Below are 16,188 nucleotides of genomic sequence, written 5' to 3'. Positions count from 1 at the left end.
TAGCTGAGGGGAATATAATCAGGGGCTAGGGCACACAGATTTTGGTAGGAGTCAAATGGCTGGCTTTGGTCTTGCCGATGTTAAATTGGAGAAGGTTCTTGCTCATCCACAACTTAATGTCAGATGAATAGATAAATATACAGTTGTAGTCATGGATATAAGGGTAGTACCAAAAAGTTATAGCTGGGTCTCATTGGCATACAAACGTAAGCTGAGCCAACACCTATAGATGATGTCACCAAGGGGCATCATGTAGGCGAGGAAAGGAAGGGACCAAGGATGGAACCTTGGAGTATACCTGGGAGGAAATATCATTGCAGGGGATCTGACAGCTGCAATGGAACAGGTTAGAGTTGAACTGGGTGAGGAAGTATCACAGAGGTGGACCACGGACAAGAGACAATGATGGACAACTTGATGGTCAACTCTGTAGTATGCCGCAGAGAATTCAAGAGGTATAAGAAGAAATAGTGAACCATGGTTGTAACCCATAGTACAGAGAAAACAGTAACTATGCAAAGTGTATTTTTGACAACATAGCAAATTATGGTACAGAGTAATTAATATACCATTCCCCAACTGAGGAAGCAGGCAGGTGATCTCTTCCTGGGATTCTGTCTCTGTCTCTTAATAACCAGATGCTAATGACCTGGGGAACATTCAGTATTGATTTGCCCTTGCTGCCTGTGGAGAAGGACCTGATCTTCTTTTGGCATCTTACCCTGATACTCCAAGCAAAATTAGGAATGTAGCACATGGTAATCATAGGCACAATCTGTATCTCCTTGGTGTAGCACATGGGTATATAAATGGACTGTGCCACTAGCCTGCACTGGATCAGCTTCTATTTTTTTCCAGAAACTAAGCCTGCCTGAAAACTCATGACGGCAGCAAATTAGTGTATGCTGTACATTGCACATTTTATAACAATCTGTTCGAAAGGTGTTTTAAGAGGCATAAATAAAGTCTGAATAGGTCAGACCGCATGGCCAGCATGCACTTTAATAGAGCAGAAGCATCTATGCTAAAGCACTGAGTTTTAGCAATCGGGCTTTATACGTGGTATTGCTACTTATTGCTGATTCTTCTATCAGAATATATATCATAGCGTTGCCAATTAACATCCAAAATAACATTCTAGGGTGAGATGAATCATAAGTTAATACAGCATTCAACAGCATCAAATAACTTACAGGGGTGCTGTTTTAGGTTTGTGCTAGCAACAGGGAATTACTCAATAAATAATTGCTTGCAATGTAGCATCATTTTTAACATCAGTAAGTTTGCTGCTTCTCAGGCAAACACAGCTGGAAAACTCTGCACCCCCAGTCAATGAGTTTCTGACCATTAAAATGGGTTAGGGATGCAGCATTTCTCAATATGTGCTCCTGGTGTGTGCAAGGAGCACTGAAGTGGAACGCCCAAGCCTTTATGTCAGAGAATTTACAGAGAATTTGATAAAGCCGACATATGATTAAAAACTTAGAACATGTAAGCAGGAGAAAAGGATAGCTAATCCTGCAAGATCAGCATCTAGCAGTGTCATATAAATAGCTTGAGTGATCAATGGCTGAGATCTGCGGGGTATAATACTGCTGAATATTAAAAAAAATGATTGAGCAGGACTAGAGTAATAGTGTGATTTTAATTCTGTCCATGAACAACATCTGTCCTTATAAAACGTGCACTTACTGCAGGCTGTTAATCAAGTTGAGGCACGTTGACAAGAACATTGTGGAACCAGCAAATTACAATTTAGCTCTTCCAATCATGTTTCAATCTTCCTTAAATGCTACTAATTTCCTGTTCTGACCTGAAGGACAGTGCTATTTGCATTCAACACATTCTCCTATACTGTATGATCAGTAATTGCTACACAGCCCTCCAATAATAGTGTTGCTTTCACAGTTCTCAATCACTTGAATTGTTCATAACCAGTAAAACTGGTGAAATTTATCTAATCCAGCTGTAAAGGGCACAAAGATTTTATGACCAGGACACTGACATTCTGTTTGACAGCTTGATGCCGCACTCTATTCCCACATATTTTGCCAAATATTGGTTTTAATTATTCACTCCAGATTAAGCATGATCCTGTATCATTAATTATTCTATAACTGGATAAATGGATAATACTAAGCTCCGACCTCATTGCTTACCAAAAGATATATTCATGTCCCTTCCCCCACAACACATGTTACGGCCTGACCCATGCTGGCAGCCACAACCTGACTTCTGCTGGCAATCGCAGGATGCCATCACTACTCAGGTTGTGTTGGGGATTGGATCAGGCTAAAGATACTGTACCACTGAGAATCTGATCGAGTTGCAGCTGCCACCAGGTGTCAGATTGGGATGGTGCTACAACTGGGGAGTTGGTTCAGTGTTGCCAGTTTAAAGCGGGTTAAATTCACTGCTGCATCTGTCAGTGCTCCTGTCAGGTATGACTGTGAGCACTGAATTCAGTTTCTGTATATATCCCACCCTGAGCAAAACTGCATGATTTAGTCCATATTATCCTTCAATAAAGACTTGACAGCACTTAACAAGCAAATCTTTTATTTTGTGGTTAATAATGGAATAAAAGGCCACGATTGTTTCTACTTATTTAGTTACATCTACTCTGTTGTTAAATTTTACGCAATTGAGGAAATTATAGCCCTAATGGAGTAACATTACAGACAATTTAATAGAGTTTTAGTATAATAAGACAATGAATAAATTAAAGTATAGCCTTGTGTAATTGTTATTCATTGGAGTTTTCATAACGTCAGTGTAAATCACTTTTCTTGTGTGGTAAGATTTCTGCTCAAACTATTATTATGTGCAATGTTCTTACCTTTCTTTTGATATCAGTAAACTGAGAGAACATTAAAGACCAGTAGAATGCCAGCTCCATGATGTAATAGTAATGGAGATCAGAGGTTAGAGGCTGTTGAGAAAGAGAAACCTGTTAATACATAAGATATAGCGGATGTATAAGAACATAAGAAGAACATGGTCATGGTCAGCAATGCAATACGATAAATAGCTCTACAATTAGGGCTGACTGCATAATTCTTGAGTGGCAATCCTTTAGTTGGGTCATAGTCAGTCTTATGAGACATTTAGCACTTCATAAAGTTGGCTATAATATTGTGTTTTGACTGAAATTAATATTGGCCCAGAACTTCGGGTCTCCACAGGTGAGTACGCACGGGGTACTCACCCGTAAGCCCAATGGAAGTGCCGGTTTCCTGCATGCACTGCGCATGCGCGGGAAAACTTGCACCCGCAGGAAGCCCCCGACCCGTATTTCTGGGCCATCATGGAGTATTCATATAGTTCAAGAAAAGAATTGAAGTTGCTGTGTGATGATGTATCTATGAACATATTTCCACTGACATTTCATGTGACAAACATGTATCCTGTTTTATTGAATAGGAATAGGACATAACAGATTTTAAAAATGTTATTTATGGCTCTGTTGATTAAAGTTGTGCTAGCACAATGAGTTCACCTGCCATATTGGAAAAATTGACTTCCAGGAACATTCTGAGTGAAAGCATTTCCCAAGCTGGAGAAATGCAACATGAGAGAAAAAGATCTACTAGGGCAGGGTGAATGGGAAAAAGTTGAGAAAAGTTTAGCAAAGGCAATAGAATGAAAACAAAATGTTTTTGACTTTTTAACCTTAAGGGAGTACTTTTAATTCATGACGAAGTGCGGGTTTGGGTGCTGGTGAGGCAAATCCAGGAAAAATGCGAACTTGTCGGGAATTCATTCTGACGAAGGGTTCGACCCGAAATGTTGACGCTGTTTCTCTCTCCTCGATGCTGCCTGACCTGCTGAGTGTCTCCATCACTTTCTGTTGTTATTTCAGATTTCCAGCATTTGCAGTATTTTGCTATTGTATTTTTAATTCATTGTTGCTCTATTTTATAGAGCAAAATAATACTCACCAATATCTGGTTCAACTATTTTTTTTAAATTTCAGCCTGTTACCTGCAAAAAGACCTCGGGGGCTGGGGGGGGGGGATTTTAACCTGGGTGAGCGCGTGGGTTTGGGTGTGGGTGAGGAAAATCCAGGAAAAATGCAAGCTCGTCGGGAAGCCAGCTCCAACCCGCCGACTTTCGCCTTTCACTCCAGCACGTTAGGCTGCATGTGCGCAACCCCCTCAGGAGAGGCAGATTGTCAATTTCAATATGTTAATTGCTCAATTAGAGCGATATTATCGTGGGTTTTGCACTTTAACTTTGGCTCCATGGGTTTCCTGGGCTTACTGGAACTCGCCAGTGAACGCAAGGTGAGAACACAGCGGCAATTGAGGGGGCTGAAGCCATGACAGGGAAATATGCCAATAAATACTCAGTACTCACAGCTGCTTTCTTACCTGCTTGTGGGAAAGGGTTTGTTCACGATATTTGTGCTGAGAGGTTACTTTACGCACTTTGGAGGTTCGGAGGTCTGATCTGCACTTTGGAGCTCTGATGTATCAGATCAGCGTGGGTGCCGTTTATGCTGTGTTACTTTGGACCTCAGATGAGGACCAAGAAGACCACCAGCACCAGCAGCAGGACCTGCACAGCAACAGCCTGCTGCTCAGAGACCTGCAGCTCCACAGGGGAGAGGGGATCAGCAGAGGGGTGCAGCTCGCAGGACGCCATACCTGGCAAACAAGGTCTACAGGCAGAGGATAAGCTTCCTCGACATATCCTAACACCAGTGTCTGCCGAGGCTCAGGGTGTCGCATCAGGTGTTGATAGACATTTGTAGCCTGCTAGAACAAGACCTGCTGCCAAATGGACCTGGTGGCCAGGCTTTACCAGTTGCTGTCAAAGTCACCACCTCGCTCAACTTTTAAAAAATAGGGGCAGAAGTTATGGTCTGAAATTGTTGAACTCGATGTTGAGTCCAGAAGGCTGTAAAGTGCCTAATCGAAAGATGAAGTGCTGTTCCTCGAGCTTACATTGAGTTTCATTGGAACAATGTAAGAGGCCGAGGATGGAGAGGTCAGAGTGGGAGTGGAGCGGAGAATTAAAGTGACCGGAAGCTTGGGGCTGGATTTTCTCAATGGGAAGTTTTTGGAGGCGGGACTGCTGCTTGCCGGCTTTCAATCCCGCCTCCATCAGCTTCTGGCCAACCAGCGGGATTTTCCCCCGATTGACCTTGTTAAGCCTGCCCAGCGGGCTTAGTAGGCCAATTAGGGGGAAGTCAGGGACAGAGCACGTCAACGTATGACGTGTCATCTGTCAAGAACTTCTGAAATTAGAAATGTCATCGTTTGACAGCTCTGTGAAGCTGTCAAACACTGACATTCTGTGTAGTTTGATGAGCCCTTGTGTTCAGGACTCATCAAACCTTTCTACTTTGCAGAAATCAGCTGGCTGTTGGGTCGGAGGATCCAACAGCCAGTCTGTGATCTCTACAATGGAGATGTCGGGGACTACGGCTCCACTGCGGCTGAAGGCTGTAGGTAGAAACAATTAGTAAGTTAACATTTTCTAACACTTTACACTCACCTCACATACTTACCACTCCACACTTGCACCCATCACTCACCTCTACATCACATTTTCAGACCCCTTCGACCCCCGCAGACTTCCTCTTTGCCTCCTACACCCTGGCGGGGTTCCCCCAGGTCGGGAAGCCCGCACTTCAGCACCAAAAATGGGGATAATCCTATTTTCTGCTAACAGGCAGTTAATAGGCTTTAATCCCTTCCTGGGCCCAGGGCTGGGCGGCTTTTCGCCTCCTGGCAAGAGGGCACGGAGGCGGTTTGGGGGCGGGTTTGGCATCCGCCCCCAAATTCTGCAACTTTCCCAGCAGTCCCGCCTCCATACCCGCCTCCTCGGGGCTGAGAAAATCCAGACTTTGGGGTCACCCTTACGGACTGAACGGAGGTGTTCCATAAAGCGGCCACCCAATTTGCATTTCGTCTCCCCAATGTAGAGGAGACTTCACCGTGAGCAGTGAATACAGTATACTAGATTGCAAGAAGTACAAGTAAATCGCTGTTTCACCTGGAAGGAGAGATTGGGGCCCTGGACAGTGGGAAGGGAGGAGGTAAAAGGGCAGGTGTTGCATCTCCTGCGCTTGCATGGGAAGGTGCCATGGGAAGGGGATGGGGTATTTAGGGGTGATAGAAGAGTGGACCAGGGTGTCCCAGAGGGAGCGGTCCCTTCGGAATGCTGAAAGGGGAGGTGAGGGGAAGATGTGTTTGGTGGTGGGATCACGCTGGAGGTGGCAGAAATGGCGGAGGATGATCCGTTGAATGTGGAGGCTGGTGGGGTGAAATGTGAGGACAAGGGGAACCCTATCGTGGTTCCGGAAGGGAGGGGAAGGGGTGAGAGCAGAAGTGCAGGAAATAGAATGGACATGGTCAAGGGCCGTGTCAACCTCGGTTGAGGAAAATGGAAGACATGTCGGAAGCACTAGTATGGAAGGTGGCATCGTCAGAGCAGATGCGGCGGAGACGGAGAAACTGGGAGAATGGAATAGAGTCCTTACAGGAAGTGGGTTGGAAGGAAGTGTAGTCCAGGTAGCTGTGGGAGTCAGTGGGGCTTATAGTGAATGTTTGTCAATAGCCTATCCCCAAGATGGAGACAGAGAAGTCCAGGAAGGGAAGGGTAGAGTCGGAGATGAACCATGTGAAGGTGAGGGAAGGGTGAAAATTGGAAGCAAAGTGAATGAAATTATCTAGTTCAGGGCGAGAGCCAGAAACGGCACTGATACAGTCATCAATGTACCGGAAAAAGAGGTGAGGAAGGGGACCCGAGTAGGACTGGAACAAAGTATGTTCCACATATCCCATAAAAAGGCAGGCATAGCTAGGGACCCATGTGGGTTCCCATAGCAACACCTTTAATTTGGAGGAAGTGAGTGGAGTCAAAGGAGATGTTGTTCAATGTGAGAACAAGTTCAACCAGGCGGAGGAGGGTGGTGGTGGATGTGGACTGTTTGGGCCTCTGTTCAAGGAAGAAGCGGAGCGCCCTCAGGCCATCCTGGTGGGGGAGGGACGTGTAGAGGGATTGGACATTCATAGTAAAAAGGAGATGGTTGGGGCCAGGAAACTGGAAACTGTTAAAGTGGCGGAGGGCGTCGGAAGAGTCGTGGATGTAGGTGGGAAGAGACTGGACAAGGGGAGAAAAAATAGAGTCGAGATAGGAAGTATATAGTGCATATTACTTAACAAGATTAAGTACTTACAAGTATCACAAGACTGCTAAATGTACAGTTTAATATCTTAAATAAAATAAAGTACTAGCCAGAATTGTAGTCTGGTAAAATCTTTAGCTTTCATGTTCTGATATAGGTACTGACAAGGAAACACAATCTTTGAATTTTTAATAGCCTTTTTGTAAGTTGGAGTAATATCTTGTTGCACAGAATGTAATTATCTTAAATTTTATAAAAATTATGGCAGCTTCAAATTGTAACAGCTTAAGGAATTTGTTACATTATCACAATGATATGCAATAAAAAATTACAAATGGTCCATGGGTGTTATAATCACAATTTTTCACTGAATTACCAAATAGACCAGATTTCATGATGGCAGCTCTTCTGCTGCACTTTCCAAATATTACTGTAATATCAATAATTTGGAATGTAGCTTTAGCTATCAAATTACAATAAATAGTATATATTCCAGCACAAGAAATAAAATAACCTACTGAAATAAATTCTGACTCTTGATCAGACTGCGTCACAGTAATAAATGCCCATTCTCTTTGCTACTTCAATGTTGATTGCTCCCATAAGATTCATGGTAGGTCAGTTTACCAATGGCAAGTTTTATTTCGATTCACACTGTAAACTGGGACTAGATAACTATGGGGGCGAAATTGGGTGCCTTTGCGTCTCCTGTTAGTGCCCCCGGGCTTTGCGACTGGGCGTGGCGCTGACATTGACTCCCGCCATATTCGGCGGGTGTTTTGTGGTGGCGCTATGGCATTCGTGACACACGGAGATCGTGACATCATCGCCGTGCGCATCGCCCCGGTCCCGAAATTGACTTCCGCCTCTTGCAGCAGCGCCGGGCGAAAACACCGACAGCTGCAGGAGATGTGCATCGGTTGGCCGGCTGCCCGCTTCGGGGGGCGATGATTAAAGGCGAGGTGACCGAGGTACGTCAAAAATAAACCGTACCTTTCTTGTTCCGCGGGTTTCTGCCCGCGATCGATCAGCTCGGCACTCTGCTTGAGCGTGGGATGATCGTGCTGGATCGCGGCTGCCTTGGTGGTCCAGGTAGGTAATTTTATATTGCAAAGCTTGCAGTGATAGCCCTTCCCTTTAAGGGAGGGAAGGAGCCTTTGAACAGGGCAGCGCTACACGGCCCAGTGTGCAGCGCTGCTGAGGTCTCCGCCCCGCCTGCTGCCGATTGCGCTCCAAGAAGGAAGTGAAGTGCTTGATTTAGCATTCCGCTTTTTTCTTGGAGCGCAAAAACTATTTTTTTTAAAGTTTGGAAACATTAGCGCCTGCCGCTAATTTTCCAAACTTTTAAAATTTAGCCCCCCAAACGGGGCTACAGTATAATGAATTTCTCCCCCTATATATTTATTTGTATTCTTCTGACCATATGGTAGTTGATGAGAGATTATCATTACTACAGTCAGTAAAGCAGAGATTTATAATATGCATATGAACATGATGGTGTGGAACAATGTTTTGACTTTGAAATAATGCTGGGGTGAAATAAATGTTACAAGGGAAGTTGGTGGGAACCAGAACCCAGTCATTCTATTGATTAACTCAGATACGTTTCTCAAGGAGCAGATGGAACAGTCAGCATCTCACACAGTCTTTCACTTCCTGGCCTAGAAATTGGGTTGGGGCGCCAAAGTGGCGCAAAAGTCGGCTAAGCACAGGATTTAGCGCAACGATCGGTGTGATACCGATCGCCAGAAATTCAGTTTCAATGCCCCTCGAGGGAGACGGGGCAAGGCTCGAGGCGCTGCGCGTCCCTCTTAGGGCGCTGAAACTGATTATCGCAGCGCAACGTGCCGCAGCGCCACATGCTGCGGCACGGCATGCTGCGGTACTGCAGGCCTTCCTCCCATTGTTAAGGGGGAGGTGTCTGCAACAGCGCGAGCCCCGATCGCGAGTGCCGGCAAATGAGCCCGGCACCAAGGAGAAGTGCCGGGCTCTCAGGAAACAGCCGGCAATGCCGCGGGGGGGGGGGGGGTTAGGAGGCCGGGGACGGAGGTGCTGGCAGGCGGCCGCCGAAAAAGCAGCCGCCCCGCACCTCCACCTTAACTTGCGCCGCTGCTGGCACAGTAAGGTCCCGTGAACCGGGCACGGGTAGCGAGCGGCGCAACTGCGACGTTTGCTACCAAATATCGCGAACGGGGCACGAATGGGGCGCTGCGCACACCGATGACGTCATCGGTGGCGGCGCAGCGCAAATGCCTAACGCCACCATTAGCGCCCCTACTGAATATCGCCGCAGACGCAGCCAGTGGCGCTACAGCCACTGACTGCCTCTTTAGGCGCTAACAGGTGGCGCTACTCACCCAATTTCTCCCTCCCTGTCTTTGCAATTCATATTCCACACATAACAGGCCAAGGAAAGAGGGAATCTGTTCCCATGTCCCTAGCAATGCTTTAACTTGGTGTTGAGAGGTGGCTAGGACGAGCTGATTTTTAATTTTTCCTCTTTCTCTGCAAGGAAGCCCTTCATAAAGAAAGTTAATTGGGCTGGATTTTAAGGAGGAGGGCGGGTTGGGGCAGGGGGGTTTCCGAGGCCGGGTTTCCCGCAGGCCCTGCCGACTTTAATGGTGGGGCCTGATTTGCACACGAGGCCTCAGTTTCCCACCCACAACCAGCTAAATTGAGAAGCTGGCTGGAGGCAGGTAGGCCTGCGGCACTAGGCCACAGATAGGGAGGGAGGGGCTGACCGGAGAAGCACAGTGGGGGGGGTGGTTCCGAGGACAATCACGGGCCGGAAAGCGTCCGCAGCAGCCTTGGGTGGGATCTTCAGATGATTGTGGGCCGGGAGGAGCGATCTTCAGATGATTGTGGGCCAGGAGGAGCGGGGGGAGGGATCTTCAGATGATTGCAGGCTGGGAGGAACAAGGGAGGGAGGAATCTTCAGACGATCACGGGCCGGGAAGAGCGAGGGGGAGGGGGCATCTTCAAATGATTGAGGGCCTGGAGGAGCACGGGGCGGGGGGAAATCTTCAGACGACTGCGGCTGGGAGGAACACGGGGAAGGCCGGAGGAGCAGGGAGGCCTCGGAGGCCTGTGGGGGGTGGGGGAGGGGGAGGCGGGGGAGAGGGTGATTGGAGGCCTCGTGGAGAGTTCAGAGGCCTGTTGGAGGGTGGGAGTCTCCAATCGCAGGGGGTGGGTTAGGCAGAGATCCTGGATCCAGGAGGTAGGTGTAAAGACACTTACCTCCTGGATCTAGCAGTCCCCGCCTTGCTGTAACTGCCGGGTTTCACGAATTGTGTAAAACCCGTCCATATGCAGTTAAAAACAAAATGGAGGTTATAAAAAAGAGGCTTCCAGCCTCATTATAGTATTTAAATTGAGGTACCTCACCCCCTGGGAGTGGGTTGGTCACCCAGCCCCGTCTCACCCCCCTTCCCGCCTCTGTTAAAACCACAAGTGTGTGGGTTGGAGGTGGGATCAGGTCAGGAATCCCAATTTTAACAATTTAACTACCCCTACGCTCCAAACCCACCTGTTTGTTTAGGTTAAAATTCCCCCCATTATCTTAGGAAATCAAGGGCATGAACCTGAACAACTCTATCACAAGGCACTGGTGGTCTAACAAGCTGCACTACTGTAATGTCCAGGAACTTTCTACTCTTTAAACAATGGAAGGGTGAGTTAATCTTATCTCAGCCAAGTCTATAAATGAGAAGAAACTAACTCAAACCGCATCCTTTAGTCAGGGGTGTCCAACCTTTTGGCGCAGGGGGTTGAATCCACATGGCACACTCGTTGAATGGGCCACATATGATTAAAATATTTTGGAATCAGGCAGAATTACAACTAAACATCCTGACCAACAATAATTTTCTTTTCTAATAAAACATTTGCAAACATTTGTATTGAACATAGATTCACAAGGTTGGTTTTGCAAACAAGATCTTGGCTTTATATTTGCAATAAAGCATACTTACATTTATCGAATAATCGTTTATTGTACAACACTATAGGGTAGAAATTCTTCCTCTTGGATGGCAAAGGGGGTGCAATTCTGGTGCAGCTGTAGCTGTGTGGGAAGGGGGCAGTGTTATAATTTGGAGTAGAACCCAATTCTGCCAGGTTTCTGCTCTCTAAAGTTGTGCCAGAAATCCTGAGCCTGGAGGGGCGGGTGCTTTTTCTGCTGGTAGTTTGGGTGTATGTTCAGGGTTCCACAGGAATTCTGCCCCATTTTCCCCCCATAAGCCCAAGCAGGATCTATGCCTGCTAAGAGCAGATATAGGTTCTGTTGTAAGCCTACAGAAGCCCCCAGAGGGCTCAACTACCTTAAGCAATTTGCCCCGTAGTTCCTGGAAGGGAATGAAGAACATTTCCTGGCCAACTTTCTTCACCCTGATCCAAGCCTTGGGTGCCCCCATCAGAGCGGCAGAGTGCCACTCTGAGTTCCACCTCATCAGCATGGCAGGCACCTCTGTTGCACCATTACAGATGCTAGTATCTGTCCCAAATATTCAAATCACCCCATCCCTGAGATTTGATCTGGCATCAATCGTTGGTCAGAGTGGCTGGTGGAAGTCATGCTCCTCTGTGCTTCTGTCCACTGTGAATACATCGCGTGATTTCTACCCTTATCAGTTGGTTTCGGAGTGTCTGCTTGCTTCTGCTTTTCTAGGTCTTTATGTTGTGGTGCCAGCTTTATTAAGGACAACCATGTGTCCTGTAGATTTTCAAAGTGAGTCTTGAATGGATCTGAGACTTCTGTAGGTTTATTTGTGAAACTGTTCACATATATAAGAGCTGCTGAGAAATGACCATAGGCACCAAGCTTGGCACCACAGGTACTTACAGAATGTTGGTATAACCAAATCAAACCTTTTCTTCCATTGGTTGTTCATCAGTGATTTTCTAGTGGGCCACTCCCAATGTTGACAGAAGAAATGAGGTTCCTAAACACCTCCAGTTATCACAATCTGTCACCAAACTCTTGGGAACGGCTGGCAAATTCAGATGCCACACTCCTCACCCTTTAAGTTCAGTGGCCCCTTTTTAATGGCATCTCATGAGAATCAGCCAGAGTGTAGTCTCAAAGCATGCACATGCCTGAACAGCTTTATTATAACCTGCTCAGCCTACTGCAGCCTCTTGTTGAGACTATTCAAGTGGTCTGTGAAGTCAACTGGAAATGCAAGATCAATCAGCCATGTCCCATTGCAGAGTTCTAGCAAGGCTCTTTTCTTCTGCTCCATGAAGAGGTGTGACGTAAGAAAACTACTAGGCACTTGGTCTAAGCATTAAACAAAGCTTTAATCAACTGTTTTACAACATGGTGGTCTAGTTGTGTCCTTCACTAGTTCCTGCGCAAGCTGGGCCCGTGCCCGAGTATTTATACTCTCCCTGGACAGCGCTACCCACAGGCCGCTCAGTATTATTTCATAAGTCTTTCTTTCATGAATGACTGATTCATGTCATTCTTCCCGCCTGAAGGATTGGTAGTCCGGCGACTTCCTTCTATCGGATTAATCGGACTATGAATAGCCGCATCGTTTGGATCTCCATTTGTGGCTGGAAGGCATGTCTCCTCGGACCATGTCTGGGTCCCTGGGTCGCTTGGTTCGTACCAGCGGGCTGTCGCCTTGATCGACCTGAGGGGGACTGGGGAGATTGTGACTCCGGGTGCACACCCCCACAGGCGCAGAGCTGGCTTCATCCTGCTCAGTAGTCGGTGATGACCGGTGTCCTGGCTTTGGGTGGTCATCCCGCGGGGATGACCTGGGTTGATCTGTTCCCTGGGTTGATCCGGCGGAGTAGCTGGCAGATCCCTTGACGTCCCGGGTAGGGTGTCATCCTTGGAGGAGCGCAGAGTATCGGCGTCGTTAATATGGATCCCTCTATCGATTGGGTCCGTGGGACCGGTTGGGCAGGGAGCCAGATCCCGAAGTGAAACTGTAGACTCCCGGCCATCAGGCTACCGCACGTATGTAGGATTGACATCCGTTAGTTCCACTTCATCGACGAGGGATCACTCTTAGAGGATCGGACGAATCTTCGGAGCACCACGGGGCCAGGAGCTGCCAACTATGATGGTAGGGACGTCCCATGAGTGGAGCGACGCTGGAACCCGAAGAATCGTTTGTGAGGAGTAACATTGGTGGATGTAGAAAGGAGAGACCTGATAGAAAGCAACGCGTCAGGGAGCATAGTTTCCCACTGCTGGTCTGGTAGGTTGTGTGACCTTAGTGCAAGACAAACAGCGTTCCAAATGATAGCGTTGTATCTCGCAACCTGTCCATTTCCAATACGATGATACGGTGTTGTTTTACTTGTGGCGATTCCCCGTTGGGAAAGATAACTTTTGAGTTCGCTTGACATGAAGGAGGGACCCCGATCAGAGTGGATGAAATTGGCCATGCCGCAAAGGGAAAAGACTTGATCGAGGCATTTGATCACTGTGGAAGTAAGCGTATTGGGACAGGGGAAAGCAAAGGGAAAGCATGAATATTCGTCCACAATAGTAAGCAAGTAGGTGTTTCGCGTTGAAGAAGGCAGTGGCCCTTTAAAGTCAATGCTGAGTCGCTGCATAGACTGTGTAGCGTGTATGAGCGAGCCATCCGACGGACGGAAGAATTGCAGTTTTAATTCCGCGCAAATTCTACAAGTGGAGCATGTTCTTTTCATGTCTTCTGTAGAAAATGGGAGGTTTTTAAATCACACAAAGTGTAACATACGGGTGTCGGCGGGAGGTGCGAGCGGGAAGCTGAAAAAGGCTTCAGAGACCCAGGTAAGACCTCAGACCGCGAGTGTCGGCGGGAGGCGCGAGCGGGAAGCTTAAAAAGGCTTCAGAGACCCAGCTAAGGCCTCAGACCACGGGTGTCGGCGGGAGGCGCGAGCGGGAAGCTTAAAAAGGCTTCAAAGACCCAGGTAAGGCCTCAGACCGCGGGTGTCGGTGGGAGGCGCGAGCGGGAAGCTTAAAAAGGCTTCAGAGACCAGGTAAGGCCTCAGGCCGCGGGTGTCGGCGGGAGGCGCGAGCGGGAAGCTTAAAAAGGCTTCAGAGACCCAGGTAAGGCCTCAGACCGCGGGTGTCGGCGGGAGGCGCGACCGGGAAGCTTAAAAAGGCTTCAGAGACCCAGGTAGGGCCTCAGACCGCGGGTGTTGGTGGGAGGCGCGACCGGGAAGCTTAAAAAGGCTTCAGAGACCCAGGTAAGGCCTCAGGCCGCGGGTGTCGGCGGGAGGTGCGAGCGGGAAGCTTAAAAAGGCTTCAGAGACCCAGCTAAGGCCTCAGACCGCGGGTGTCGGCGGGAGGCGCAAGCGGGAAGCTTAAAAAGGCTTCAAAGACCCAGGTAAGGCCTCAGACCGCGGGTGTCGGCGGGAGGCGCGAGCGGGAAGTTTAAAAAGGCTTCAGAGACCCAGGTAAGGCCTCAGGCCGCGGGTGTCGGCGGGAGGCGCGAGCGGGAAGCTGAAAAAGGCTTCAGAGACCCAGGTAAGGCCTCAGACCGCGGGTGTCGGCGGGAGGCGCGAGCGGGAAGCTTAAAAAGGCTTCAGAGACCCAGCTAAGGCCTCAGACCGTGGGTGTCGGCGGGAGGCGCGAGCGGGAAGCTTAAAAAGGCTTCAGAGACCAGGTAAGGCCTCAGACCGCGGGTGTCGGCGGGAGGCGCGAGCGGGAAGCTTAAAAAGGCTTCAGAGACCAGGTAAGGCCTCAGGCCGCGGGTGTCGGCGGGAGGCGCGAGCGGGAAGCTTAAAAAGGCTTCAGAGACCCAGGTAAGGCCTCAGACCGCGGGTGTCGGCGGGAGGCGCGACCGGGAAGCTTAAAAAGGCTTCAGAGACCCAGGTAAGGCCTCAGGCCGCGGGTGTCGGCGGGAGGCGCGAGCGGGAAGCTTAAAAAGGCTTCAGAGACCAGGTAAGGCCTCAGACCGCGGGTGTCGGCGGGAGGCGCGAGCGGGAAGCTTAAAAAGGCTTCAGAGACCCAGGTAAGGCCTCAGACCGTGGGTGTCGGCGGGAGGCGTGAGCGGGAAGCTTAAAAAGGCTTCAGAGACCAGGTAAGGCTTACCAGTCTCCAGTCTCCGAAGTCAGAGGGAAGGAGAGAGGTAAAAAGTAATCCAAGTGTGACGTCACCAGAAAGCGGGTAAGCGATTGGTTGGTAAGTATTTCTCTCTTTTTAAGCTTAAAACCTGTGGTTTATAGTTTCTAAGGTGCGATATTCATCATCTAGAATCGGGGCAGAGGGTATTTAAAAATAATATTAATAAATTTAATTAATTACATAGAATGGGAGATCAGGTGATGTGTTGCTGCTGCAATATGTGGGAGCTGGTGGACACCATTGATGCTCACGGTGATCACTTTTGCAGTAAGTGTTGGCTGCTCGAGGAATTCCGGCTCCGTGTTGAAGAGCTGGAGTCCGAGCTTCAAACACTGAGACACATCAGGGAGGGGGAGAGTTACCTGGACTCTGTGTATTAGGAGGTAGTCACACCAATTAGATTAATTAATTCAGATGTAGTCCGTGGCCAGGGTCAGGTTGGTGTGACTAGAAGTGAGGCAGGTACGGGGATCCAGGAGGTAGTGTTGGAGGAGCCGCAGCCCTTGCTCTTGTCCAACAGGTTTGAGGCTCTTACTCCCTGTGAGGATGAGAACAGGGACTGCGGGGAGGATGAGCAACCTGGCCACAGCACCGTGGAGCAGGGGGCCATTCAAGTGGGGGGAGTTAAAAGAAATGTTGTAGTGGTAGGGGACAGTATCATTAGGGGGATAGATAGAGTTCTTTACAGCCGAGAGCGAGAGTCCCGAAGGCTGTGTTGCCTGCCCGGTGCCAGGATTAAGGACATCTCCTCTGGGCTGGAGAGAAACTTGGAGTGGGAGGGGGAGGATCCGGTTGTCGTGGTCCATGTTGGTACCAACGACATAGATAGGACAAGGAAGGAGGTTCTGCTGAGTGAGTTTGAGCAGCTAGGGGCCAAATTAAAAAGCAGAACCACAAGGGTAATAATCTCTGGATTACTACCTGAGCCACGTGCAAATTTGGCTAGGGTAAATAAAATTAGAGAGTTAAATGCGTGGCT

General features: G+C 48.5%; 1 protein-coding gene across 6 annotated transcripts in view; it reads right to left on the bottom strand.

The window, feature by feature from the left end:
• cers6 (ceramide synthase 6) overlaps nt 1-16,188 on the bottom strand; it is a 384,111-nt gene that overhangs the window by 74,751 nt on the left and 293,172 nt on the right. For all 6 annotated transcript variants that reach the window (XR_015078198.1, XM_085986468.1, XM_085986467.1 and 3 more), the window contains one exon: nt 2,840-2,932. Coding sequence is in view for 5 of the 6 variants with exons in the window: in XM_085986468.1 (XP_085842594.1) it covers nt 2,840-2,932 (93 nt within the window). In the remaining variant the exon portion in view is untranslated. The remainder of the gene's footprint in view (nt 1-2,839; nt 2,933-16,188) is intronic.

Source organism: Somniosus microcephalus, chromosome 4, assembly GCF_052327205.1.
Source record: "Somniosus microcephalus isolate GS21.2 chromosome 4, FLI_Smic_1.0, whole genome shotgun sequence".
Taxonomy (NCBI): domain Eukaryota; kingdom Metazoa; phylum Chordata; class Chondrichthyes; order Squaliformes; family Somniosidae; genus Somniosus; species Somniosus microcephalus.
The sequence above is the reverse complement of the archived record's forward strand: the minus strand, read 5'-3'. Positions and strand labels throughout refer to the sequence as shown.